The sequence below is a fragment of the Rhincodon typus genome, chromosome 22 (assembly GCF_021869965.1).
Source record: "Rhincodon typus isolate 14 chromosome 22, sRhiTyp1.1, whole genome shotgun sequence".
In the NCBI taxonomy this organism is placed as follows: domain Eukaryota; kingdom Metazoa; phylum Chordata; class Chondrichthyes; order Orectolobiformes; family Rhincodontidae; genus Rhincodon; species Rhincodon typus.
The window spans coordinates 961196-986996 of NC_063353.1; the positions used below are offsets into that span (position 1 = coordinate 961196).

General features: G+C 44.8%; 1 protein-coding gene across 2 annotated transcripts in view; it reads right to left on the minus strand.

Moving 5' to 3' along the window:
• The window catches only part of LOC109934535 (dynein axonemal heavy chain 3-like), a 429003-nt gene that overhangs the window by 29736 nt on the left and 373466 nt on the right, over positions 1 to 25801 (minus strand). The window contains exons 59-68 of one of the 2 annotated variants that reach the window (XM_048610380.1): positions 24210 to 24394; positions 23014 to 23185; positions 21523 to 21656; positions 21266 to 21437; positions 17271 to 17474; positions 13642 to 13772; positions 11921 to 12113; positions 6147 to 6325; positions 5062 to 5320; positions 2166 to 2291 (exon numbers count right to left, since the gene is read on the minus strand). In XM_048610380.1, the coding sequence (XP_048466337.1) occupies positions 2166 to 2291; positions 5062 to 5320; positions 6147 to 6325; positions 11921 to 12113; positions 13642 to 13772; positions 17271 to 17474; positions 21266 to 21437; positions 21523 to 21656; positions 23014 to 23185; positions 24210 to 24394 (1755 nt within the window). Of the gene's footprint in view, positions 1 to 2165; positions 2292 to 5061; positions 5321 to 6146; positions 6326 to 11920; positions 12114 to 13641; positions 13773 to 17270; positions 17475 to 21265; positions 21438 to 21522; positions 21657 to 23008; positions 23186 to 24209; positions 24395 to 25801 lie in introns of those variants that run through there. The other variant, XR_007264478.1, reaches the window with a different exon arrangement.

Sequence of the window (25801 nt, forward strand, 5' to 3'; positions counted from 1 at the left end):
ATCCCACTGTGCCTCTGCACTGAACATGCAGCACCCCATCCCACTGTGCCTCTGCACTGAACATGCAGCACCCCATCCCACTGTGCCTCTGTACTGAATAAGGAGCACCCCATCCCATTCAGCTTCTGCACTGAATAAGCAGCACCTTCTCCCCCTCTCCACTGAATACGCAGCACCCCTTAACTATTTACAGTGATAACCTGTACCCTAGCCCCCGTGCATTGATTTCTAGCATGCACCAAATTCTTGATGTTGACATTCATGGCATGGTGCATTCAGCTCCCTGTTCATTCTGTATTGGATGGTCAGACATGAAGTTAGTGAGCATGTGCTTGAGGAAGTGCTGGTACATACTGTTGGCAAATTGAGGAGGGTCTAAGGGGAAACTGCTCATGTAAAGCTGTGTTACCATAAAGTGTAATGTGATACTGCAAAGGCTGTGGGTCCTGACAACATTCTGGCAATAATATTGAAGACTTGTGCTCCAGAACTTGCTGCACCCCTCACCAAGCTGTTCCAGTACAGTTACAACACTGGCATCTACATGACAATGTGGAAAATTGCCCGGTGTACACAAAAAGCAGGACAAATCCAATCCAGCCAAATACCATCCCATCAGTCTCCTCTCGATCATCAGTAAAGTGATGGAATGTGTCATTAACAGTGCTATCAAGCAGCACCTGCTCAGAAATAACCTGCTCAGCGACGCCCAGTTTGGGATCCACCAGGGCCACTCAGCTCCTGATCTCATTACAGCCTTGGTTCAAACATGGACAAAATAGCGGAATTCCAGAGGTGAGGTGAGAGTGACAGTCATTGACATCAAGGCTGCATTCAACTGAGTGTGACATCAAGGAGCCCTAGCAAAACTGGAACCAATGGGTATCAGCAGGCAAACTCTCTGGTGGTTGGAGTCATACCTGGCACAAAGGAAGATGGTTGTGGTGGTTGGAAATCAGTCAATCTCATCTCCAGGACATCTTTGCAGTAGTTCCTCAGGGCAGTGTCCCAGGCCTAACCACTTTCAGCTGCTTCATCAATGACCTTCCCTCCATCATAGGGTCAAAAGTGGGGATGTTCACTAATGATTGTACAATGTTCAGCACCATTCGTGACTCCTCAGATACTGAAGCAGTCCATGTTCAAATGCATCAAGACCTAACAATATCCAGGATTGGGCTGACATGTGGCAAGTAACATTCACGCCACTCAAATGCCAGGCAATTATATCTCTAACAAGAGACAATCTAAACATCACCCCTTTACATTCAATTCTGTTACCATCACAGAATCCCCCACTATCAACATCCTGGGAGTTACCATTGATCAGAAACTGAACTGACGTAGTTATATAAATATTGTGACTGCAAGAACAGGTTAGATGCTAAGACATATGTGCCAAGTAACTCACCTTCTGACACCCCAAAGCCTGTCCGCCATCTACAAGGGACGAGACAGCAGGGTGATGGAATACACCCCACTTGGCTAAATGTATGCAGCTCCAATAACACTCAAGTTGCTTGACATCATCCAGGACAAAACAGCCCATTCGATTGACATCACATCCACAAACACTCACTCCCTCCACCACCCACACTCAGTAGCAGCAGTGTTTTCCTATCTATAAGGTGCCTGACAGCAACTTACCAATGCTCCTTCAACAGCACCTTCCAAACTCACGATTATCACCTTAAAGGATAAGAGCAACAATACTTGGGAACACCACCACCTGCAAGTTCCCCTCCAAGCCACTCATCATCCTGACTTGGAAATCTGTTGATTCTTTCACTGTTGCTGGGTCAAAATCCTGGAATTCCCCACCAAAGGGCATTATGGATCAACCTACAGCACATAGACTGCAGTGGTTCGAGAAGACAGCTCACCTTCACCACCTTTTCCCAGGTAATCAGAGAATTGGCATGGGCAATAAATGTTGCCTCACCAGTGCTGACCTCATCACATGAATGTATGGAATACACATGACATATATAAATACATAGCACATTCCTGTTCCTGTCCAATACATTCTTGTGTTTAGATTTTATAGATGAACATTTAATAATGGTCTAATTTGATATAGGTGCTGGACTAAAATGGTAGCAGTGAATGTAAAACCAGGAAAAGTGATAAGTTTCGCAAATCTACACAAACTCAAGAGTACAAACCTTGTCTGGCCTGATACAGCGTAGCACAAGTAGTGACTGGAAAGTGCTCAGATTGTCATTCCAGGGAGTGGGTAAAGACATTTTCTCGGGCTGTGAGGAGTCATAGATTTTCTTCCATTCAGGGAGCTGAAGACATTAAACAGAGATCAGTCAACAAGCACTGATTCAGAGCACATTTGTATTACCAGTCAAGCAAATGTCAGAGTTCAGCTTGCGATAGGATTCTGGATTTTGGTTAGAGTATGGTGGAGTGATGATTGGGTGCTGTTGAGAGAGAAATTGGAACCAGAGTTATACTGCCAGATGTGTCACTATCTTGACAGTGAAAACTTTGATGTCACAAACACAGAAGACTGCTGTGTGGCATTGGGATGCTGTTTCAATATTGATGTTAGTTGGGATGTCATGCCAAAATTAGACAGATTCAGGTTGTGACTAATGCCCATTTTCCCCAGGTCTACTTGCTCTATGCTTTCCCTGTCTCCAGTTTGGGTGATCTACCAGAGTCTCAGATGAGCGCAACTCTTTTGAGCTGGTGGTCCTGCCCCTTCCCCTACATTGGTGGGATACATATACCACCCACTGAATGCAATGAATGGACTGGGAGAGCCAGCAGCTCTGGACACAGACATGTGGACATAGGGCAGAGAACTGGATGATAGTTCTTTTAACACAGATCACACACAGCCCTCATAAGACCGAGGAAGCAAGTGTTCCAGGGTGTGGGCCAACTCTTCCAGCAGCTCTGCCTCACTCTGTGCTGGAAACTGTTAGTAACACTGTCACTACTGAAAAATTAGTCACTAACAGTCCCCATTAACAGCTATTCACCCTCCTAACCTGATCGTTATCAACTCCTTTGTCTATCCAACTGCTCTTCTCTCTCTTCGGGCTCTATCCTTTATGCTATCGTTTACTCCCTACCCTATCCCCCTCCCTATTTTCTGCATATAAACCAATGTTTTCCCAGCTACCATCAGTTCTGAGGAGGGGTCACTGGACCTGAAACGTTAACTCTGATTTTTTTTTCACAGATGCTGCCAGACCTGCTGAGCTTTTCCAGCAACTTCTGATTTTGTTCCTGATTTACAAGCATCCACACGTCTTTCAGTTTTTATTATAGTAAAGACTTAGGCTTAAAATGTTAAACGTTATGCTGATTTTACAGAATGTAACTGAACTAATAATTCTTCACTTTGTGGATAGGTGGCAATATCCAATCATTACTCTTAACGTGTTGCTTGCCAATTAGAATAAACCAAAAGCAAAGCAACCAGAGGCTATGCTAAACAAGTCCCTGGGGTGTTGAATGGAAATCCTGTATGTTAACACCTTATAGAATCCCTATAGTGTGGAAACAGGCCCTTCAGCCCAACAAGTCCACACTGGCCCTCAGAGCATCCCACCCAGGTCCATCCCCCTATAATCCACCTAATCTAGACATCCCTCAACACTAAGGGCAATTTTCCATGGCCAATCCACCTAGCCTGCACATCTTTGGACTGTGGGAGGAAACCGGAGCACCTGGACGAAACCCATGCAGGCATGGGGAGAATGTGCAAACTCCACACAGTCACCTGAGGGTGGGATTGAACCCGGGTACCGTGAAGCAGCAGTGCTAACCACTGAGCCACCATGCCGCCCTAACAATGTGGTGGCCAGCTCTGACTAGCAGGTGCTGCTATGGACTGCATTTCTATGGAGTTTCTCCCAACTCGGCCGCCATCTTCAGAAGAAAGTCACGGGCTCAGGATCTCCCGAAGAACTTCCCAGTCACTGGGGTAGTTTTGAAGTGTAGTCACTGTTGTGATGTGGAAAATGCAGCAGCCACTTCAAACATGGGAAGACTCACAAACAGCAAATGACAACGATCTGTTTTATTGATGTTAGTTCAAGTGAATTAATATTGTCCCAAAACACTGCGAAGAGCCTTGTTCCTTGTGATAATTTTCCCAGATGACCTCTCCTGGTATGTAGTTTTATTCGCTATCTCTATACCAGTATGTGGTACCTGGTAAGGGTTAGTTAAGGTAGCTTATTGCCACCAATCCTTCTTGGGCCTATCTAGTAATTAGCAGGAGATAATATACAACTGTAGAGTATCGGCAGAAAAACCACTGTTCTTCAGTAACAAGAAGATAAATTGCGTGACAGCATTAGGTACAACTGCGTTGGGTCATGCAGAATGACTATGACCTTAAGGAATTTTACAGATCCATCTGCTCTGTCCAAAAGCTGGAATGGATATCCTTGTTGCACATAGTCTATGGGTGGAGAAATCAGTGGAACAGATGAACATTGAACATTAACCACTTCAGAGCCATTACTTCATACAATACTGCTCTTTTTCTAGTTGTGACATGGGATCTTTTACACCACCCGAGTAGCAGATACAGTCTAAGTTTAATAGTACATCTAACAAACAGCTCCTCTGACAGTGCAGCACTCCCTCTGTACTGCAGTGGAGTGTCAGTCCTGAAACCACAACCGTTGCTGCTATCACAGCTGGCACTGGCCAGGTAAAGCTCTGAAAAGATGTAACATTTTGAAAGTCCATTAGCCAGCCCATTGTGGGCAGCCACAGCTGCTTCAGTTTAAATGTCAAATAGAGCAAAGGTCATTTGCCCTGATTCTCTCATTACAGTTGATGGGCAAAACAGATTGCCTCCAGTTAGCACAATGTAGTGCTGGAGTTCTTTGTAAGAATAGTCCTTCCAATTCAAACAATAACTCCCTTATGTTACAAACAGAAAGTGCTGGAGAAACTCAGCAGATCTGGCAGCATCTGAGGAGAGACAGAAACAAGAATTAGTGTTTCAAGTCCAATGTGACTCTTCATCTGAGTTGCTTTATACCCACTAGCAATTTCTGTATATTTACATGATTTAACACTCACCTTTGAACAAAAGTGACTCTTTAAATCAGAGAAAGCAGGAAATGTAGAGAGACGAACAATTTCCCCCCAGGACTTGTTCTTCAGCCAGCAGGGGGCAGGATTAGCAAATGGGATCTCTAGCGCCACCCCTCCAGTCAGGAGAAAGCACCACTCATCATCATTCACAAGATTCAGACTCCTCTGAATGCCAATACACAGTAGGAATGAAAACAGCATCTTGTCCCGTTCAAACAGAGAGCGGCAGACATTCTGGTAGATACTGGAAAAGGGAAGATAGACAATTCTTACTCAGCTACATCAGGAGGATGTTTAGATTTTATAAAACCCACTCTCAACTGTAAGCATTACTGGTGTTCATTGCTCATACCTAAAGTCCCCAGCAGGAAGGTGCCCCTCTTTGTAACAGTTTAATATCAGGGACATTAAGAGTTCACCCCATCTGCAGTGGGACTGATCCAGAATCCTTCCTACATCCCACGGTCAACAGCGTTTGGGAATTTGCGAGAAGTGTTTTTTTTTTGCTCACCAGCCTCTCAGCCTGACCATTGACTGGACTGTACTCTTCCTGTAAGTATGGGCTTTACCCTGAACAATTCCGGTAACTCAAGTGGCTCTGGTAAGGAGCTTACAACTGTATCAAATTCCTGATTGTGATTTTTAAACTACTGAAAGTCAATAAGCTGTCATATTAAATTAGGGATCAACGCTACTTTTGTCCAAACTCAAACCCCCCCTATCATGTCCACCAGTCGTAGCTGGAGAGGATCCTGGACTGGGAGAGGCTCCCAGGCTGGGAGAGGATCCTGAACTGGGAGAGGCTCCCGGGCTGGGAGAGGATCCCAGACTGGAGAGGATCCGGGGCTAGGTGAGGATCCCAGATTGGAGAGGATACTGGATTGGAAAGAGGATCCTGGGCTGGAAGTCTGGATGTTCATTTCTCCTTCCCTGACCCAGGGCTGGAGAGACTGAAGATAGCCTTCCACTTCCGGCAGCTCCGATGCAGATACTGGCCAGTGCTACCCTCTCACTGCAACATCGCACAAGGTTCCGCCGGCTAGACGACAATTACAAACTCCAGTAATTACCTGTAAGTGAAGTGCTCATTCAGATTGCTTATCCTTTCATGGAGCAGTTTAGAAGGGATGCTTTTGTCAATCGAGTTCATATAGAGATTGAGAAACCAAGCGAGGGAATATTGGTACATCGGATCAATGTAAACCAAATTAGAAATAACAAAAAACAGCACGCTGGAGTGGGTTGCCACCTGTAAGAGAACACAAAGATAGCAGGTTTAAAACTCAGGTGTGGGGAGCAGTGTGGCTCTGGAACACTCATTCTGTCCATTATATTAATGGCTGCTGCGTGAGTTCCTGTAAGATACTTCTCATACACTCAGTATTTCAATCAATCATTTAATGGTGTGATCTCTTCTAAATGACAGCCGGTTCCAGTCACAAGCAGGAAGTGAGTTATGACTAAGAGATCAGTGAGGGAGCAAGGATAGGTCAGCACGATTCATCATCACAGCTAGAAATCATCACTTTATTCACTGATCAAAGTGATCCACGCAACAGGAGCAGTGATTGTTGTGGAGGCAAGGGTGGTTGATGAAGAATAGTCAGTGGAGCAAGAAATGGAGCTTAGTGGAGGTCAGTGGGGAACTGGGAGTCAGTGTGGAGGATGACTCTCAATGGGGGTGAACAGGGACTGTGGGCTCTGTGGGGGTTCGGAAGGCTCAGGGGTTAGCAGGGTCAAGAGGAATCAGTGGGAGCACCATGGGAAACTGAAGGTCCTGCACTGGGTTTTTGGGCAATGAGGGGCATGGGAGTCTCTCTTTGTATCAAGAAGTCACTGTAGTGTCAGTCAGCTGTGTGTATGTAATGTACAGCAATATCAATAAGCACAAAACCCACATTCTCTGTGTAAGTCTGAGATATTGTAGCCATGGATATATTTAGCATTGTTGATAAACTTCAACACACTTGATTCAACAAGAACCCAACTCTCTTGAGGTATGTGTTACACAGGCTAACATATAGAAAATCACAAAGTGAACCAGGAAAACAGGAGTGAGGGGAATGTTTCCTCAGGCTCATCTTGCTAGGGGAGGAATGGGAGGAGGAGATGAGACTGTGCAGACAGAGTGACACCATCTGCTGCAAGAGGTAAGTCCTGACTCTCAGCAAAAATACATCTCAGTAAGGAGCAAAGATTCTAAGAGAGGGATAAACCAACCATGGCTAACCAAGGAAGTTAAGGAGAGTATTAAGTTGAAAGAGAAAGCATGTGAGGAGGCCAAAGTCAGTGATAGCCCGAAGACAGGGATAAATTCAGAATCCAGCAAGGGAGGCCTAAAAAGATAATAAAAAGAGAGAAAATAAATGACAAGTGAGGAATATAAATAGTGACAATAAGAGCTTCTTTATATCAAAAGCAAGACAGTGGTCAAAATGAACATGGGCTTCCTAGTAAATGAATTTGGGGAGGTAGTTATGGGGAACATGGAAATAGCAGAGGAGTTAAACAGATATTTTACATTAGTCTTTATGGTGGAAGATACTTCGAACTTTCCATTAATGCTAAAGAATTCCAGGGAGGAATTACGTACCATGAGGAAGTGGTGGATGTGGGTACGATTACAACGTTTAAAAGAATAGGAAGGTTTTGGAGGGATATGGGCCAGAAGCAGGCAGGTGGGACTAGTTTAGTTTGGGATTATGTTCAACATAGACTGATTGGACCAAAGGGTCTGTTTCTGTGCTGTATGACTCTGACTCTATGACTCTATCACCATCACTGAAGAAGTAATATTAGACAAACTAATGGGGGCTAAAGGCAGCTAGGTCCCCCGGCCCTGATGGCTTGCATTCAACAATGCTAAAAGAGGTAGCTACAGAGATACATTGGTTGTAATTTTCCAAAAAAATCTTTGGATTGTGGACAGCTACCTGAGGATTGGAAAACTGCTAATGTGATTCCTGTATTTAAAAAGGGAGGGAGGCAAAAAGACAAGTAAATATAGGCCAATTGGCCTAACATCTATTGTTGGAAAGTATAGGAATCATTATTAAGTAAGGAATGGCAGAACATTTGGAAAATCATAATCTAATCAAGCAAGTTAGTGTGGCTTCATGAAAGGAAAATCATGCCTGACTAATTTATTAGAGCTTTTTGACGAAGTCTCAACAGAGTGGATACAGGGGATCCAGTAGTTGTTGTACTTTGACCTCCAGAAGGGATTCGACAAGTTACCTCACAAAAGGTTAAGTCATAAGATGAATCTGTGGTGTTGAAGGTACTATATTGACATGGATACAGAATTGTTTCATGGGAAGGAAGCAGTGTTTGGGAAAAAAAGTTATTTTTCAGGTTAACGATCTATAACCAGTGGGGTTCCACAGGGCTCAATGCTGGGACCGCCACGCTGTGCAATATACATTAATGATTTGGAGGAAGGAAGTGAATGTACCATTTCATTGGATGATATCATTTCATTGGATGCAGTTCAGAGAAGGTACACTAGGATGATCCCTGGTATGGAGGGATTGTTTTATGAACAAAGATTAAAGAGATTGAGGCTCTATTTACTGGAACTTAGAAGAATGAAAAGTGATCTCATTGAAACATTTAGGCTCTTAATGGCATTGACAGGGTAAATGTTGAGAGGATGTTTCCCCTCATGGAAGAGTCCAGGCCGAGGGCACAGTCTCAGGATAAAGGAACATGAATTTAAGACTGAGATGAGGAGGAATTTCTTCTCTCAGAAGGTTGTGAGTCTTTGGAACTCCTTGTGACAGAATGATTTGGGGCTGAGTTGTTGTGTGCATTTAAGGCTGAAATAGATAGATTTTTGACAGTACGGGAATCAAGATTACAGGGAAAAGGCAGGAAATTGGACGTGACGAATATTGGATTAGCCATGATCCTACTGAATGCTGAAGCAGGCTCTTGGGCCAAACAGCTTACTCATGATCCTATTTCTTATGGTCTTAATAGGAGCAGAGCAGGATTCAGATAGCAGGATGGGGATCAGAGATTGGACAGAAAATGGGGAAAATCAGGGTTTTATTTATAACTGCAGGATCAATGATCAGATATAAAAGGCTGGGATCAAGAGTCTGACATAAAATGGCAGAAACAAAATAAAGCACAGGAAAAATGGAAAATAAATTGAGGTCAGAGAGACAATTGAGGATTGCATCAAAGCAGCAGCAGCAGCTTCAGAGTTAATGAGGTCTACAGCACAGAAAAAGGCTCCCCTGCCCATCGAATCTGCCAATCACAAACAACCACCTAAATACTCTATATGTTAATTATATGGGTATATACATTTTGTATAGGAATATAATTTGCATATAGGTAAATTATCTATAATTTACCTCTTGGCTGTCTAGCCTCCAGGAGCTCTGAGGATAGTATGTTTAAGGGCAGTTGAAGGGAGGGTGGGGTGGGGGGAATGTGAGGAGAAGTTGGAGAGTGGGGATGAGCAGAAATGGAGGTGATGTCCTAGTGGTATTATAACTGGACTGCTAATCCAGAAAACCTGGTAATGTTCTGGGGATCTGTGTTCGAATCCCACCACGGCAGATGGTGGAATTTGAATTGAATAAGAATCTGGAATTAGGAGTCTGATGATGATCATGAGACCATTGTCAATTGTCAGAAAAACCCATCTGCTCAGTAATGAAGGCAACCACCACCCTTACTTGGTCTGGACTACATGTGACTCCAGACCCACAGCAACGTGGTTGACTGTTAAATGTCCTCTGGGCAATTAGGGATGGGCAATAAATGCTGGTCTAGACAGAGATACCCTTATCCCATGAATGAATTAAAGCAAAAGGCAGAGAGGGAATGGGTCACTGTCAGACAGGTTTCGCAGGAATCTGACACATCTATGACTTGAATCAGTAATCAGATGCATGTCCAAGTTCCCATGGCTGAGTTAGCTATATGGTAGGAGGGAGGATTCCACAGTCAGAGAGACAGAGAGGCCTTTCTGCCAGGGCAAACCTAAAAGAAAGGGCACCTCTGGGATTTTTGAGAATGAAGCTGGGCAGAGGAAAGGAGCATCAGTGGGAAAGCATATTTGTGGTTGTGCTCATAATTCAGCTGGATTTAGAATAGCTATGGAAATGGACAGAAATTAGACCAAAAGTAAAAGTTCTCAATTTAGGGAAAGGCCAGTTTTACAAAGATGAGATGTGACTAAGCAAAAATGAACTAGAGACAACTACTTGAAAATAACAGAGAACAGCACAGAAACAGGCCCTTCGGCCTTCCAAGCCTGTGCCACATCAGAGGTTGACAGAGACAGAGAGGGCGCAGAATAAATATATTCCCACAAATAAATCTGGACCTCAACTCTTCAGGATACCAAGAGCATAATTGTATAAAGAGATGAAATAAAACAAAAGAAGACTAATATCAGATGCCAGAAGCTCAAAACTGCAGGAAGCCTGGAGGAGTATGAAAAATCTAGAGGTGAAATTAATAAGGAAATTAGGAAAAGAGATGGTATGAAAAGAAGTTGTCAAGAGAATTGCAAAGATGTTTCAGAAATACATAAAGAACAAAAGGGTAACTGAGGGAGGAGTCAGCCTGATTGGAGACTGAAGAGATAACTTGTGTGTGGAGCCAGCCGACACAGAAATTGTTTTTAATGAATACTTTGTGTGTGTCATCACAAAAGTGAGGGATGACATGACAGTTAAGGAAGAGGAGTGTAAATTTTTAGAGATGATAAACAACATTAATGAGGAACTATTAGCTTATTTATATCTTTGGAAATGTAAATCACCAGGGCCGGCTGAAATGTATCCCAGGAGGAGAGGAGCAAAGGAGATTCTGACTATCATTTTCCAATCCTCTCAGCTATGGGTGTGGTGCTAGAGAACAGATAACATTGTTTAAAAAGAGAGGAGAGATTGAGTGAGTAATTCAGCCTAACCTGAGTGCTGGGCAAATTATTGGGAAAAACTCTGAAGGACAGAATAAATTGTCATTTAGAAAAGTATAGACTAACTGAAAACAGCCAAATGGATTTGTAAAGGAAAGTCGCATCTGACTAATTTGATTGAAATTTGAGGTGACAAGGAGGGTCAGAGAGGGTAGTGTATTTGATGCAGTCTTGATGGATTTTAGCCTGGCTTTTGATAGGGCTCCATGGGGAAGACTGGATAGGAAATTAACAGCTCATGGGATTCAAGAGAAAGTTGGATCCAATAGTGGCTCAGAGGCAGGAAGCTAACAATAATGGTCACTGGGGGTTTTGGGACTGCAAGGTTGTTTCCATGGGTTCCGCGTAGCTCTGGACTGAGCTTTGTTGAGATCAATTATCTCACTAAGAAACAGATTCATTTTTAATACCACAAAATCCTGTAGTAGTATTTACCTTGTGGGACAGTCTCAAACAAGAGATCAAAGATACAGAGTGAGAGGAGATAGGTTCAAAACTGAGATGAGGAGAAACTACTTCTCTCAGAGAGTTGTGAATCTGTGGAGCTCATTGCCCCAGAGTGTAGCGGAGGCAGGATCAATCAACAGATTCAAGAAAGAAGTTGATGTGTTTCTGATGAAAAGCAAGAAGAAGGGGAGCAGGCAGGAAAATGGAGTTGAGACCAGGATAAGATTAGCCAGGATCGTGTTAAATGTCGAAGCAGGTTCAAAGGGCTGAGTTGCCTACTCCCATTCCTCATTCCTATGTTCCTATATGTCTTTACTTTCACAAGACGCTGCAACATTCATCAACTGTCTGATTAAACACAAAGCAATCTGACATCAATCGCTGGGCAAATAAATTCTTCTAAACTGGAAATGCATAGAAGATTCTAGAATGCCAAATGAGCAATGGACTCACAGGCCTGTAGCCATCCCTGGTTTCATCAATCTGCTTCTCTGTCTGTGTTGTGACTTGCTGTTTCTCTAGGATTTCCAGTGAGAGCTGTTTGCTGGATGACAGAATATCGATGGCCCGCTCATCCTCCAGGATATTCCCCTGTGACATGGACAGCACCTCTAAGATCTGATCCTCGGTTTCTTTTAGAAGCTTCCTGAGCAGAACAAAGTATTGAAAGTAGCATCAGTCATCAGACGCGTGGTGATAGGGGTTGAAGGAAATGGGCCATACTTTATTCAGATAAGGTGACCTAGTGCTGATGGGCTGGATTTTAGTGAAACGCTACAGTCTCCTCCTCACTGCCCCCACTTCTCCATCTTTAACTGCGGCCTATAGAGTGGAACCTACCACTGGGAACAGCATTAGTCACTAAGTTATTACCTGGGCCCTCAGGACTAGACATAATGGAAAAAGCAAAAACTATGGATACTGGAAATGAGAAACAAAAACAGAAATTGCTGGAGAAACTCAGCAAGTCTGGCAGCATCCATGGAGAGAAAGCAGAGTCAACGTTTCAGGTCCTGGTGACCCTTCTTTGGAATGTTCAGAAAGACATATGTTCCTGAACCCAACTCAAAACTCCAGTATGTTTCAGTATATGGTGGGTCATCCAAGTCAAAAACAAAGTTTGAGATGTAGCAGGGTTTAACCCAGTACAGAGTCAGAAAAAGTGGGTAAATGTAGGGACAATGGGAAAGACTGTGATCGGGTAGAAGGCAGGGGAGGTAAAAGGGAGAATGGAATGAATAATTAAATAAATAAGGTGGGTTTCAAGCTGGTGTGAAAGGGAAATGTGGAATCATGAGCAACAAGTTGCAGCCTGTAATATGAGGACAAAGGTTAGACCCTGAAATTGTTGAACCCCATGAGCAGTCCTGAAGGTTACGATGTTAGAGGGAAAAGGCAAGAAAGTGGAGTTAAGAATGATCAGATAAGCCATATTCGTAATCAATGGTGGAACAGGCTCGATGGGCTGGATGGCCTACGTCTGCTTCCACATTTTATGTCCTATAGTCTAAAATGTTTAGTCGGAGGTTAAGGATATTGTTTCTCAACTACGACTGAGTTTAATCAGACCAAGGTCTTCCCATGTATCCATAGGAGGAGGAGGGAGTTCCTATACTTGCCAGTGAAAAATTGCTTTGTGATTTCACTCTGAGCTTCTAGAATGGGCAATTTGTAATGATAAAACTACCGCTTTGTGCTGCACTCTGTGACCAGACAAAACAGTTTCTCTCCATAAAGTTTAAAATCCCTTTAAACATCTTGAACACCTCAATTAGCTCTCCTTCTGAGCTCAGTGGAATATAAGCCTGGTTTAAGGAATTCATGCCTATAATTGATCACTCTAGTGAATGTCCACAGCAGCCCCTCCAAGGTGAGTAAGTGCTTATTGAAGAGCGGTGCCCAGACTGAGTGCCATCCTCAAGCTGGGTCTAAGCAGAGCTCTATGCAGCTCACATTACCCATTGCAGGTTCCTAAGCGATCTGCTTCCTTATCAATGCTAAAACTTGTGTAAAACGGTTAAGAATCATTTACATTTACCACTGTTTCAGGTGATAAACCTTGTCAAACTTAATGTTTTTGTGCCAGCATCTGGTTTGGTTTCAGTGTGTGACAGTATGACTGCACAGAATCTTTGCTGTGACTCTGGATCTGATGCTGCTGTTTCCATTAGTACCTGTTTTGTGCCCTTTCCAGATAAAGAGCTTTCTTCTTTTCCTCCAGTTCTGGTTTCTCCTTTGCCGTGACGATGTTCAGCAGTTGGTCCTCCAAACCGACCGATGTGATCATGAAGTTCAGGAGAGTGACCTGAAAAGGCAAAGATGTCACTTTGAATTGGCACCGTGCCTGCCCATAGCAAGTGTGAATGCTTCCTTTCTGAAAGAACACAGTAAAGGTGGTGGTGAGTTACACATCACTTTGTGTGACACAGTTGCTGTGGTGTGGCAACATCCACTTTTACATGGATGTTGCATGGAGCTATCAATGGCACTGGCTGAGGTTCCAATGACACCCAAAGCTGTGGCTGAGCAGGAATCTCTCCCACTCTCACTGCCTGCTAATGGTGTGCGTTGGAAACAGGTACAAGTTCTTCTTTGATAGTAGGAACTGCCGATGCTGGAGAATCTGAGACGACAAGGTATAGAGCTGGATGAACACAGCCGGCCAAGCAGCATCAGCGGAGCAGGAAAGCTGACGTTTCGGGTCTGGACCCTTCTTCAGAAATGGTGGAGGGGTAGGGGATTCTGAAATAAATAAGGAGAGAGGGGGAGGCGGATAGAAGATGGATAAAGGAGCAGATAGGTGGAGAGGAAACGGCCAGGTCAAAGAGGCAGGGGTGGAGCCAGTAAAGGTGCGCGTAGGTGGGGAGTTAGGATGGGGATGGGTCAGTCAAGGGACGACGGACAGGTCAAGGAGGCGGGGATGTGGCTGGTAGTTAGGAGATGGGGGTGGGGGTTGAGGTGGGAGGAGGGGATAGGTGGGAGAAAGGACGGACAGGTTAGGGAGGTGGGGACGAGCTGGGCTGGTTTTGGGATGTGGTAGGGGGAGGGGAGATTTTGAAGCTTGTGAAGTCCACATTGATACCATTGGGCTGCAGGGTTCCCAAGCGGAATATGAGGTGCTGTTCCTGGAACCTTCGGGTGGCATCGTTGTGGCACTGCAGGAGGCCCAGGATGGACATGTCGTCTGAGGAATGGGAGGGGGAGTTGAAATGGTTCGCGACTGGGAGGTGCAGACTGGCTCCCTAACCTGTCCGTCCTTTCTCCCATTGGATGTTTGACTGATATTTGGTGAGCACATGTGTAAGCTCACAAGCCTTGGACTTTGAACCATAGAACTATAGCATTAGGAGTAGGCCATTCAGCCCCTCAAGCCTGTTCTGACCTCCCAAAAGAACATGACTGACTCTCCTGCCATTGTCCTCATAACCCTCTACTTCCTTGTAAATTGTGAATCTGTCTATTTCACCCTTTAACACATTCTTGGAGAGAGCATTCCAAAGATTAATAATCTTCTGACAGCATAAATTTCTCCTCAACTTTTTATTGAGAAATTGCTTATTTGAAATGGTGCCCCCAGATTCTAGATTTCCAACAAGTGGATATCCTCTCAGCATGGACTTTGTTAAGCCCTCTCAGAATCTCTTACGTTTTAATAAGATAATCTCACACTTCTGAAGGCCAATGAGTTTTGTTCCAACCTACTCAACATTTCTTCATAAGGCAACCGCAAAAAGCAGGACAAATCCAACTTGACCAATTACTGTCACATCAGTCTACTCTCAACCATTGGGAAAGTGATGGAAGGTGTCATTAACAGTGCTATCAAGCAGCACCTGCTCAGCTATAACCTGATCAGTGACGCCGTTTTTGGGTTCCAGCAGGGCCACTCAGCTCCTGACCTCATTACAGTCTAGGTACAAACATGGACAAAAGAGATAAATTCCAGAGGTCATATTTGATGGAGTATGACATCAAGGAGCCCTAGCAAAACTGGAGTCAATGGAAATCAGGGGGCAAACTCTCTGTTTGCTAGAGTCCGTCTTAGCACAAAGGAAGATGGTTGCGGTTGCTGGAAGTCCGTCACCTCAGGTCCAGGACATCTCTGCAGGAATTTTTCAGAGTATTTCACAGGCCCGGTCATCTTCATCAATGACCTTTCCTCCATATTGAAGCAGACTCTGTCCAAATGCAGCATGACTTGATCAACATCCAAGCTTGAACTGATAAGTGCCATGTAACATTCATGCTGCACAAGTGCCAGGCAATGACCATCTCCAACAAGAGAGAATCCAGCCATTGCTTCTTTACACTTTACCATTGTTGAACACTCCAGCATCCATTAACTGACCACCACCTACAAGGAACAAGTCAGGAGTGTGATGGAATACTCCCTTCTTGCCTGGATGTGTGCAGCTCCAACAACACTCAAGAAGCTTGACATCATCCAGGACAAAGTAACCCACTTGATCGGCATCACATCTATCAGCATTCACTCCCTCCCCCACCGATGCTCAATAGCAGCAGTGCGTACTATCCAAAAGATGCAGTGCAGTAACTTAGAACGGCTCCTCTGACAACACCTCCATCTAGAAGGACAAGGGGAACAGACAATTGGGAACACCACCCCCTGTAAGCTCTCCTCCAAGCCACTCACCATCCTGATTAACAACTATTTTATTGTTTCTTTATTGTTGTTGAGTCACAATCCTGGAAATTCCTGCCTTACAGCACTCTGGGTGTCCCTATACTCCATGGACTGCAGTTTTAAGAAGGCAACTCAGCATTCACTCCCCTAAGGCAGTTTGGAATGGACAATAAAGGAAAGCCCATGTTCTGTGACTGAATGAAAAAAGCCTTTCAGCCCAAGAATCAGTCTAGTAAATATTCTTTGAGTTGTTTGCAATGTAAGTATATCCCTCCTTAGATAAGCAGACTAACACTTTGTCATAGTGTTGTCTCACCAATGTCCTGTACAATTGTGCAAGGCTTCCATACTTTCAGGCATTTTACATCCTTTTATTCAACATTAAATTCAACATCTTCAGAGCATGAACTCTGTCCTCTATTTTGATACTTTTGTTCTCTCGAGTGTCTGTACTGCACTTTCATGTTTCATTTTCGCTCAGGGCAAACCTTTCCTCTGCTATTAATAACTACTCTGCATCTATGTTGTGTGCCTTCTCTAAAACTATTAATCCCACTTTGCCTTTTGTACTGTGCCGCTTGTGATCTGTAATGTCCCTCACCCTCTAACCTTCCCTAACCTTCCTTCCTATCTGCATGTTCTTCTCCTCCTTTTCCGACATTATAAAACATGACATGTTTCTACCTCCCCTCAGTTTAGAAGAAGTGTTATATCGGGCCCAAATGTTAACTCCATTTGTTTCTCCGTAAGCACTGCCACACCCTTGAGGTGAACCAGCTCCAATAACACTGTTGTGTTGCTGACCCGTATGTGGAGATGTAGGGAGAGGGCCCTTTGCAGTCGCCACATCAGCAAATGCAGCTGTGACTAAACCCCAGTGTTTAGCAGGCACTCCTAAGGACACTGACAGGGCACTGTTCCCATATTCGGATCCTGCTGGGCCACATAGTAGGAGAAAGGGCAGGTGACAGGTCTACAGGCCTCCAGCTTGTGGCTTCTGTTCTATATCCCTCTGGCTGTAACAGATGACAGGACTGATTGGAGGGATTCACCAGCTCAGGTCTGTTGGAAATGTTCATAAGGAATAACCAACTTGATTTTTGCACCAAACCAACTCTGGCTGTCCCTGTTTTGATGTGAACTGATTGGTGGGTCTACCTTGACTGAAACCTCTGGGAGGTAATGGGGGTTTCGAAGCCGGGTGGTCATGTAGAGCTTGAAATCTTTTGAGTATTGTACGACCGTTTCTCCGAGGCGAATGTAGTCCATCCCTCTTTGTTTAAAAGTTTGCTTCAGCAGCAATGGCTCCAGAATGGGATCGAGCTCTTCCGAAAGATTTTCAATTAAAACTGGATTTCCAAACTAGAAGATAGAAATTAATAATTTAGACAGCGTGCTAAGATAGGGAATGTTAGAGACCTGAATGGTCACATCAGCTGGTACATTCTACTTGTACCCTTCTGAACTGAACTGGAGCACCATCTTGTCTGATTGGCTCAACATCAGTCTTTGATGGCCCTGACAGTATTGCAATATGATTCAGATGGTTCTTACTTGGTGCATTTAATCAGCACCTACAAATACTGTATCATTTTCAGCATTTTATAAACAGAGTTGCAGTACTGGAGGGTCACATTGTTCACTGGACGATGTTTAATCTTCACTTTTAACTTGACGACTGGGGCAGAGCAGAGGGAACTCCACACTCATCATCAGGAAAAGCTCAATGTTAACAGGAGCTGCAAGACCACGGCTTCCGAGGTCCATGTGAAATTCCCAACTGCGGGAATTGAAGCAGAACCTGAACCCTAGACTGGGAGAGGTTGAGAGGTGTGTGGGGGAAAGCACCTGGCAGGCATATAATGGTGAATCACTAACTTATTACAAATTCCACAAACACACCTATCGTGCTTATTAAATTGAGTGCTATTTTTAGCTGTTTGTAGCCATCTGAGGGAAGAGAGAAAAATGGCGGTGAAGACAGTCTGAAAGTTGTCTAACTGATTTGATTTTTGTTTTCGTTTCCTGATATCTGGGTTTGAAAAGAAATAATTTAACATTTGATTTTGTTGAGCTTACTAATTGCTGATTGATTACTCCTTGATCTGTTTAATGAGAGCAAGGTTTCATATGGAGTAGTTGAGGAATGGGGTGAAATCAGCAATGGGTAAGTAGAAGATAACAAGAATACACCTCCTCCCACCCACCTTCCTGCAAAAATGCCATCCCCTATTCCCAATTCCTTCGCCTCCGCCACATCTGCTCCCAGGATGAGGCATTCCACTCCCGTTCATCTCAGATGTCCTCGTTTTTCAAGGACCGCAACATCCCCCCCTCAGTGGTTGAGAACGCCCTCAACCGTGTCTCCTGCATTTCCCGCAACTCATCCCTCACACCCCCTCCCTGCAATAACAACCAAATCAGAATCCCCCTCGTCCTCACGTACCACCCTACCAACCTCCGGATCCAACGCATCATCCTCCGACACTTCTGCCATCTGCAATCCGACCCCACCACCAAAGACATTTTTCCCTCCCCACCCTTATCTGCTTTCCGGAGGGACCACTCTCTCCGTGACTCCCTTGTCTGCTCCACACTCCCCTCCAGCCCCACCACACCCGGCACTTTTCCATGCAACCGCAGGAAGTGCTACACCTGCCCCTACACCTCCCCCCTCAGCCCCATCCCAGGCCCCAAGAAGACTTTCCACATCAAGCAGATGTTCACCTGCACATCTGCTAATGTGGTATACTGTATCTGCCGTTCCCGTTGTGGCCTCCTCTACATCGGGGAAACCAAGCGGAGGCTTGGGGACCGCTTTGCAGAACACCTATGCTCGGTTCGCACTAAACAACTGCACCTCCCAGTCACAAACCATTTCAATTCCCCCTCCCATTCCTCAGACGACATGTCCATCCTGGGCCTCCTGCAGTGCCACAACGATGCCACCCGAAGGTTGCAGGAACAGCAACTCATATTCCGCTTGGGAACCCTGCAGCCCAATGGTATCAATGTGGACTTCACAAGCTTCAAAATCTCCCCTCCCCCCACCGCATCCCAAAACCAGCCCAGCTCGTCCCCGCCTCCCTAACCTGTCCTTCCTCCCACCTATCCTCTCCTCCCACCTCAAGCCCCACCCCATCTCCTACCTACTAACCTCATCCCGCCCCCTTGACCTGTCCATCCTCCCTGGACTGACCTATCTCCTCCCTACCTCCCCACCTACACTCACCTTTGCTGTCTCCATCCCTGCCTCTTTGACGTGTCTGTCTCCTCTCCACCTATATTTTCCTCTATCCATCTTCTATCTGCCTCCCCCTGTCTCCCTATTTATTTCAGAACCCCCTTCCCCTCCCCTATTTCTGAAGAAGGGTCTAGGCCTGAAACGTCAGCCTTCCTGCTCCTCTGATGCTGCTTGGCCTGCTGTGTTCATCCAGCTCTACACCTTGTTATCTCAGATTCTCCAGCATCTGCAGTTCCTACTATCTCATGGGTAAGTAGAAGGTGGTTCATCTTTGGAATCAACTCTGGGCATGATGTTTGCTTAGAAGTTTCACATTCTTAAGGTTGGACTACAACTTTAAGCAGTGATATCTAATGAGATATTCTGTATCCCAAAGCTTCACATGTACCAGACCATCTCCCTTGGCCTTGCTTTGCATGACTTTCGATCACATCGATTTATCATTTATTTTCCTCAGCAACAATTCATTGACTTATCATCAAAATAAAAATAGGGAAAGATATAAAATGGGTTTCCAAGAGCTATAATCTGTTGTAAAGCCTCAACAATCCCAGCATTATTGATGTTATCAATTGGAGAATACTATTTTTGTTCTATTACGGTTTTCTTTCATTCTTTCACAGGGGTTTTAGGGGTCACTGGCTAGGCCAGCATTCGTTGTCTATTTATAACTGGCCTGGAGAAGGTGTGGTGAGCTGCCTTCCTGAACTGCTGCCGTCCTTGGGGTGCACAGTAAACAGTAAAGGAGAGGTGATATATTTCTGAGTGGGCTTGGAGGGGATCCTGGAGGTAGAGGTGTTCCCATGCACCTGTTACTGTTGTACTTCAAGGTGGTGTAGGAAATGGATGTTTGTGAATGTGGTGCCAGTCGAGCAGGTTGTTTGATCCTGGATGGTGTTGAGCTTCTTGGTATTGTTGAACCTGCACTCATTCAGGCAAGTGGGGAGTGTTCCATCACATTCCTGACTTGTGCCTTGTAGATGGTGGACAAGCTTTGGGGAGTCAGGAGGCTAAGTTACTTACTGCATGATTCCTAGCCCCTGACCTGCCTTTGTAGCCACTGTATTTATATGGTAGTCCAGTTTAGTTTCTGGTCAATGCTAACCCCCAGGATGGTAATAGTAGGAAATTCAATAATGGTAATACCATTGCTAATTAAAGGAGATGGTAAAGGCTCTCTTTTGTTGGAGGTGGTCATTGTCTGGCACTTACATGGTGCAAATTGTCATTGCTGCATATCAACCCAAAACTGGATATTGTCCAGATGTGATAGGGTTTTCCACTCTGATGCATTTGGAATGAATATTATGGGACATGTTGATGTTGGAGCTGGGTACGTTTGGGTAGTGCCTGACAAATAATGTCTCTGTCATTGCGGATACTGTGTACATTTCAAATATTCTAAAAAGATCTGACCCAAAAATGAATTGCATGAAAACCTTTGGCTATTAGTTCTTGATAAATATAACTCATAGTTTTATCCTGAGTCACATAGTTTGTCAATGTGATACCCACTGTTAGTTGGAATGGACATGATAGGGTCTCATGCTAATTAGGGTGTGAACTGAAATGATTTATGGTTAATCTAGAGATCTAATGACGCAGGTCCTGAAGGTTAGATTTCAATTTATAACAAATATATGGGGGATAAATCAAGACAGAGATACTGAAGTATTTTTAAATTATCCACCTCCCACTCCCGGATGACCTTTGACCCCTGCTTCTCTGTTGACAAGGAGTAAAACAGCAAGTTCTGAAATCTGTTGTCACTCTCCGATCTCCAACTGATCCCTGTGAAAGGCCAGTCCAGGGGTCAGACAGTGAGTGTATACACTCTCAAGAGTTCTCAGATCTGGTGAAGATTCAGCTGGAAGAGGTTTGGCCAGACAACAGAATACAGGATCCTGACCTGAATGCAGTTCCCCAGGGTTCGAACACAGTCAGACTCAGTCAGTTTGCTGACACGAAGCTTGTTGGATTTCTCCATGTTTTTGACCCATTTATTAGCCTGACCCTGGGGGTCAATCATGAGTGGCCAGCGCTGAGCTGAGGTCACGATGATGGCATTATCCACTGAGAATCTGAGGGGACAGGAAAGTTGTTTTAGAGACCGAGGCCAATGACTTCTGACATTCCTGGCAGATCCTTTGGGAGAAAAATGCTTACGTGTCCCGTGGAAGTCCATGCAGTTGCCACTCCATAATGTTCACAGGGTCCCCCAATGTATTCAACAAGGAGTAGACACTGGAGACTGGGATCTGTTTCTGTTTGCACATATCCAACCATTCTCCCAAAACATTCTGCAAAGAAAATGAATACCAACCCAACAGATGAAATCTTTACAAGATGCAGTTCCTGCAATTGAAAACAGATTAAGCAGCTGCTCATGGCAAACCTCCATGTGCATACATGTTCACTATATGATGAGTTGCTAGCAGAGGAACTTGCAGGGGGTGGTGTTCCCATGTATCTTCTGCCCTTGTCCTACTAGATGGAAGTGATCGTTGGTTTGGAAGGTGCAGTCTAAGGAGCCTTGGCGAATTTCTGCAGTGCATCTTGTAGCTAGTATACACTGCTGCTGAGTGTCAATTGTAAAGGGAGTGGATGTTTCTGGATGTGGATAAGAAGATACTGCCGGCAACCCTTATTCATTGACTGAGCCTAAGGGTCTTTCTGGTTTACAGTGATAGAGGAACAAAGACTAGTGAGTCTTAATAAGGAGAGGCTCTTATCTCAACAAGGTGCAGGTTATTGCAAAGGTGTAGGTAGACGAACTAAGGCCAAGTTACATTAATTTGTTAGACATTGCCACAAAGACTACGAGGAAGTCTGTGGATCTGGGTCTACACTCCTCATGATGATAAGATCATCTGCCTTATCTCCACCCAAGTCTATATGTCATCATCAGATTGGGTGGATCTTAAAGCAGTGCCAACATTAACCCTTTCAGAACTGCAGGCAACAGCTGCTGCCTCACAACTCACATTACAAGGTAGGAAACAGGTTGAAGTCTACATCATCCCCACACACTGGCTCCAGATTGCACTTGTTCATTGATGGCTCCACCACCACTCTTGACCTCTCCATTATATCCACACTGTCAAAGTGCCTTTCTGTCATTGGGATAACCCACAGTTTCCTCCAATTGGGAAGACTGAAATCTTCTTTCCAGGTCAGAGGGGTGAAGGGGCTCAAGGAGGCTAGGCTGGTGGGTCCTGGTTACTTGAATCCTGCTGGTGGACACATCACTTTGACACCCTCCCTTGCTGATGTCAGTAACTCTGACCAAAAGCAGCAAGCAAGCAGTGAAGACTGAGAACATTTACATTGTGCTCATGGTATAGAATCACTGATGTTGCTCTCAATCACTCTGGAAAGAGGGGCAGAGTGATATTTGCCTCCTGTTTGTCCCTAGGACATGGTGGAACCGTACTGGTATAGGTATGAGGCGCCGAAATACCTCCATTGTCCTGTAAGCTGCATCAGTCATGGTTCTGCAATGATTAGGTTGAATCTGTGTGTGGTAAGCAGAAAGTCCATTCTCAAATGCAATCATGAGCAGAAGCTAAATGTTATTCCTCATCCTCTTCCCACTCACACATGGAATTACACTGAGCATTGGTGTTGAAATTAAAAGGCTTTGCCAGCCTACCTTACCTGTCGGAATTCAGGGGTGAAGGGGCCAAGGTATGCCACCACACTGGCACTTAATAAAACATCGCCAATAATGTTCTGGTATGTCGCCTCCAGATGCTCTGAAATACTCGTCCACCGTTCTTTCTCTCCTCCAAGGCCATTGATCAGCTTCTCAGCTCGCTCCAGTTTCAGCCTGAAATCAGATTGGAGCCCGTGAGCAGGGACAGAGGACAACACGGAAGCTGCAAACCCACGAGATGCCCCTGAGGCAACAGTGAGATACTGAGCCAGTTCATTTTGACAGCACTGCTCTCCCAGCCGTCACCCCCCATAGCACAGTTTTGGATTCTTCCATCCTTTCCTGAATTATGTTTGATAGGAGCTTCTATTGATGGTGTCATTGTGACAGTGGGTGGGCGGAGAGGTGTGAGGCTGGAGATTCCAGATTTTTGGATTAAATATCTGAAGGCAGTCATTTCTCATATTATTTCTCATGCTGGAGACTGAGAGACCACAGTGTGAAGGCAGAACAAATCTCTGGCCTTGACAAAGAGGCAGGGTGTAGCATGTTTGAGTCCCACTCCCAGCAATCCCAATGCTTGGAAACTAGAGCTCCAGCTTAGAATTCTCATTCACTATCACACGATCCGCTTTCCAGACACCATGTGATGGTGGACAGCTGAATATTCATTTATACAGCGCCATTCAAAAACGCAGGATGCCCTAAACTGCTTTACAGTCAACGTTGCAATGTATGCAATGCAAAAGCCAATTTGTACATACCAAGTTCTCACAAAGAATACAGTGGGAGATAGATAGGAGCTGTGGTTAAATGTTTCATATCCAGAATGGCATCTTTTGACAATGTAGCACTGCCTCAGCCTCACAGTGAGGTATTGGCTGAGATACCTGGCCCACAAGACCTTCCGATGTTAGAGGATGTGCTTTCCTCTCAGTGATAGCTAAGACCCTTTACACATAAAGAAAAGGCCATTTACTGCAGATCACAATGTTTAGTGTTTTCAAATGTCAGAATAATAGTGACTTAGAGCTTGATCCAGTCTGGTGATTGGGAACTAAATAAAATAAACAAGGAGGAGATGATCAAGCTTTTTGGAGATCATGCACACAGAAAAACACACACGCGTGCGCACACATACACATAAAGTGCTATAAGGCAGTACGCTGAGTGATGTTCAGGGATTAAAAAGACCTACTCTGTCTGTTTGATGCTCTCTTCCAGTTGCTTCTTTTCAGTGAGTTTTTGTGAGAGTTGGTTCTGAAGGAGATCTAGTTTACTCTTAATCTCCGTCAGCTCTGACCTCTTTTTATTCAATTTCTCCATTTGGATTTTCAGCTCTGCCTCTGCTTCCTCCAGCTTCCTCCGCTTAGGGGCAACAATCTGAAAGAGGCAAACATTCACATAACACACTCCAGATGCTCCCAGAACAACATCCAAAAACCCACTCTCCCACCAACCAATCCCACCTCCATCATCCAATAACTCTTCTCCCAACATTCCCACCCTTATCACTGCCATTATCCAACACCCAACACCAACCTCCCAAAATCCAACACCATCACCACCACCATCACCTAATACAAACTTCCCAACACTCTCAACACCACCACCTCTTTCCAACACCCACCTCCCAGTGCACCTACCCCAATATCACTCATCCTCTCTCCAATAACCCCAATCCCACTCTCAATGTCCAGTACCCCTTCTAGCACCCCCCTCCCATAACCCAACATCCCTTCTCTGAAACTCCACCCTCTCATCACCCAATTTACTCTCTCCCAATACCCAACACCCTGTGGTGATTGGAATGAGCTCAGCCAGCTGGACACCCTGATTGGGGCTGTTAATCTGGTCTAATCAGGGAGCCCTGGCTGACATATAAAAAAGGGTGAGTATCGAGATACTGACACTTTGGTACCTGACTCTGAATGAAGTAGTATTACTAAATCAAGTACTGTTCATATTGTAAATAAAGGGAGACTTGGTGTTGGGATATGGGCCTCTGTGGAGTTATTTCACAGCCCTTCTCCCAAACATCACCCCCCATCAGCCAATATCCCTTCTCCCACTCCCAGAAACCCGATCCCAATCACAGATGCCCCTACCAGACCTTGTCTAGAACTGGCATAGTTGCTGTTGTGGGACTATGTGTGTCATTCTAGCAATGAGAGGGCCAAGGGCACAGCCAAGATTCAGTAATATAGAACTATCTTAGCTTGGGACAACTCAGCAGAGTGAGTAAAGTCAAATGCGGGTTATGTGCTGTCTCCCTCCTTCTACTGAGATAGGGACCATCATCATAACTATTGTAGAATGACTGCTGGCCATTCAGCCTGCAAGTGTTGAATAAGGTAATGGTTCTGAAGGGGTTAATGTTCATGTTGTATTGACTCCACCCATTCTACTGATGTCACACACTTTGAGTGGAGATAGGGGTTCTATTCTAGCTTTTGGACAAAACAGATGGGTCTGTACCAGCTCCATAAGGTCCTAGCAATTATGCCTGACCAAATGTAGTTGTACTTATTGCTTTCACCTAATTTACATTCTTGCTAACCTGTAAATGCTCTACAGTGATGTATCATCTCCTACTAATCACTAGATAGGCCTCGGAGAAAACGAAGATAGCAGAGAATTGGGGGTAGTGATCTCCCTCAAACAACCCCTGTCCAGCTCCACAGACTCAAGGTGGCAGATACCACAAGGTGCCAGCAGTGATTTTCTGGGAAAATACCACAGTGAATGCTGTGATAACAAGGTGTAGAGCTGGATGAACACAGCAGGCCA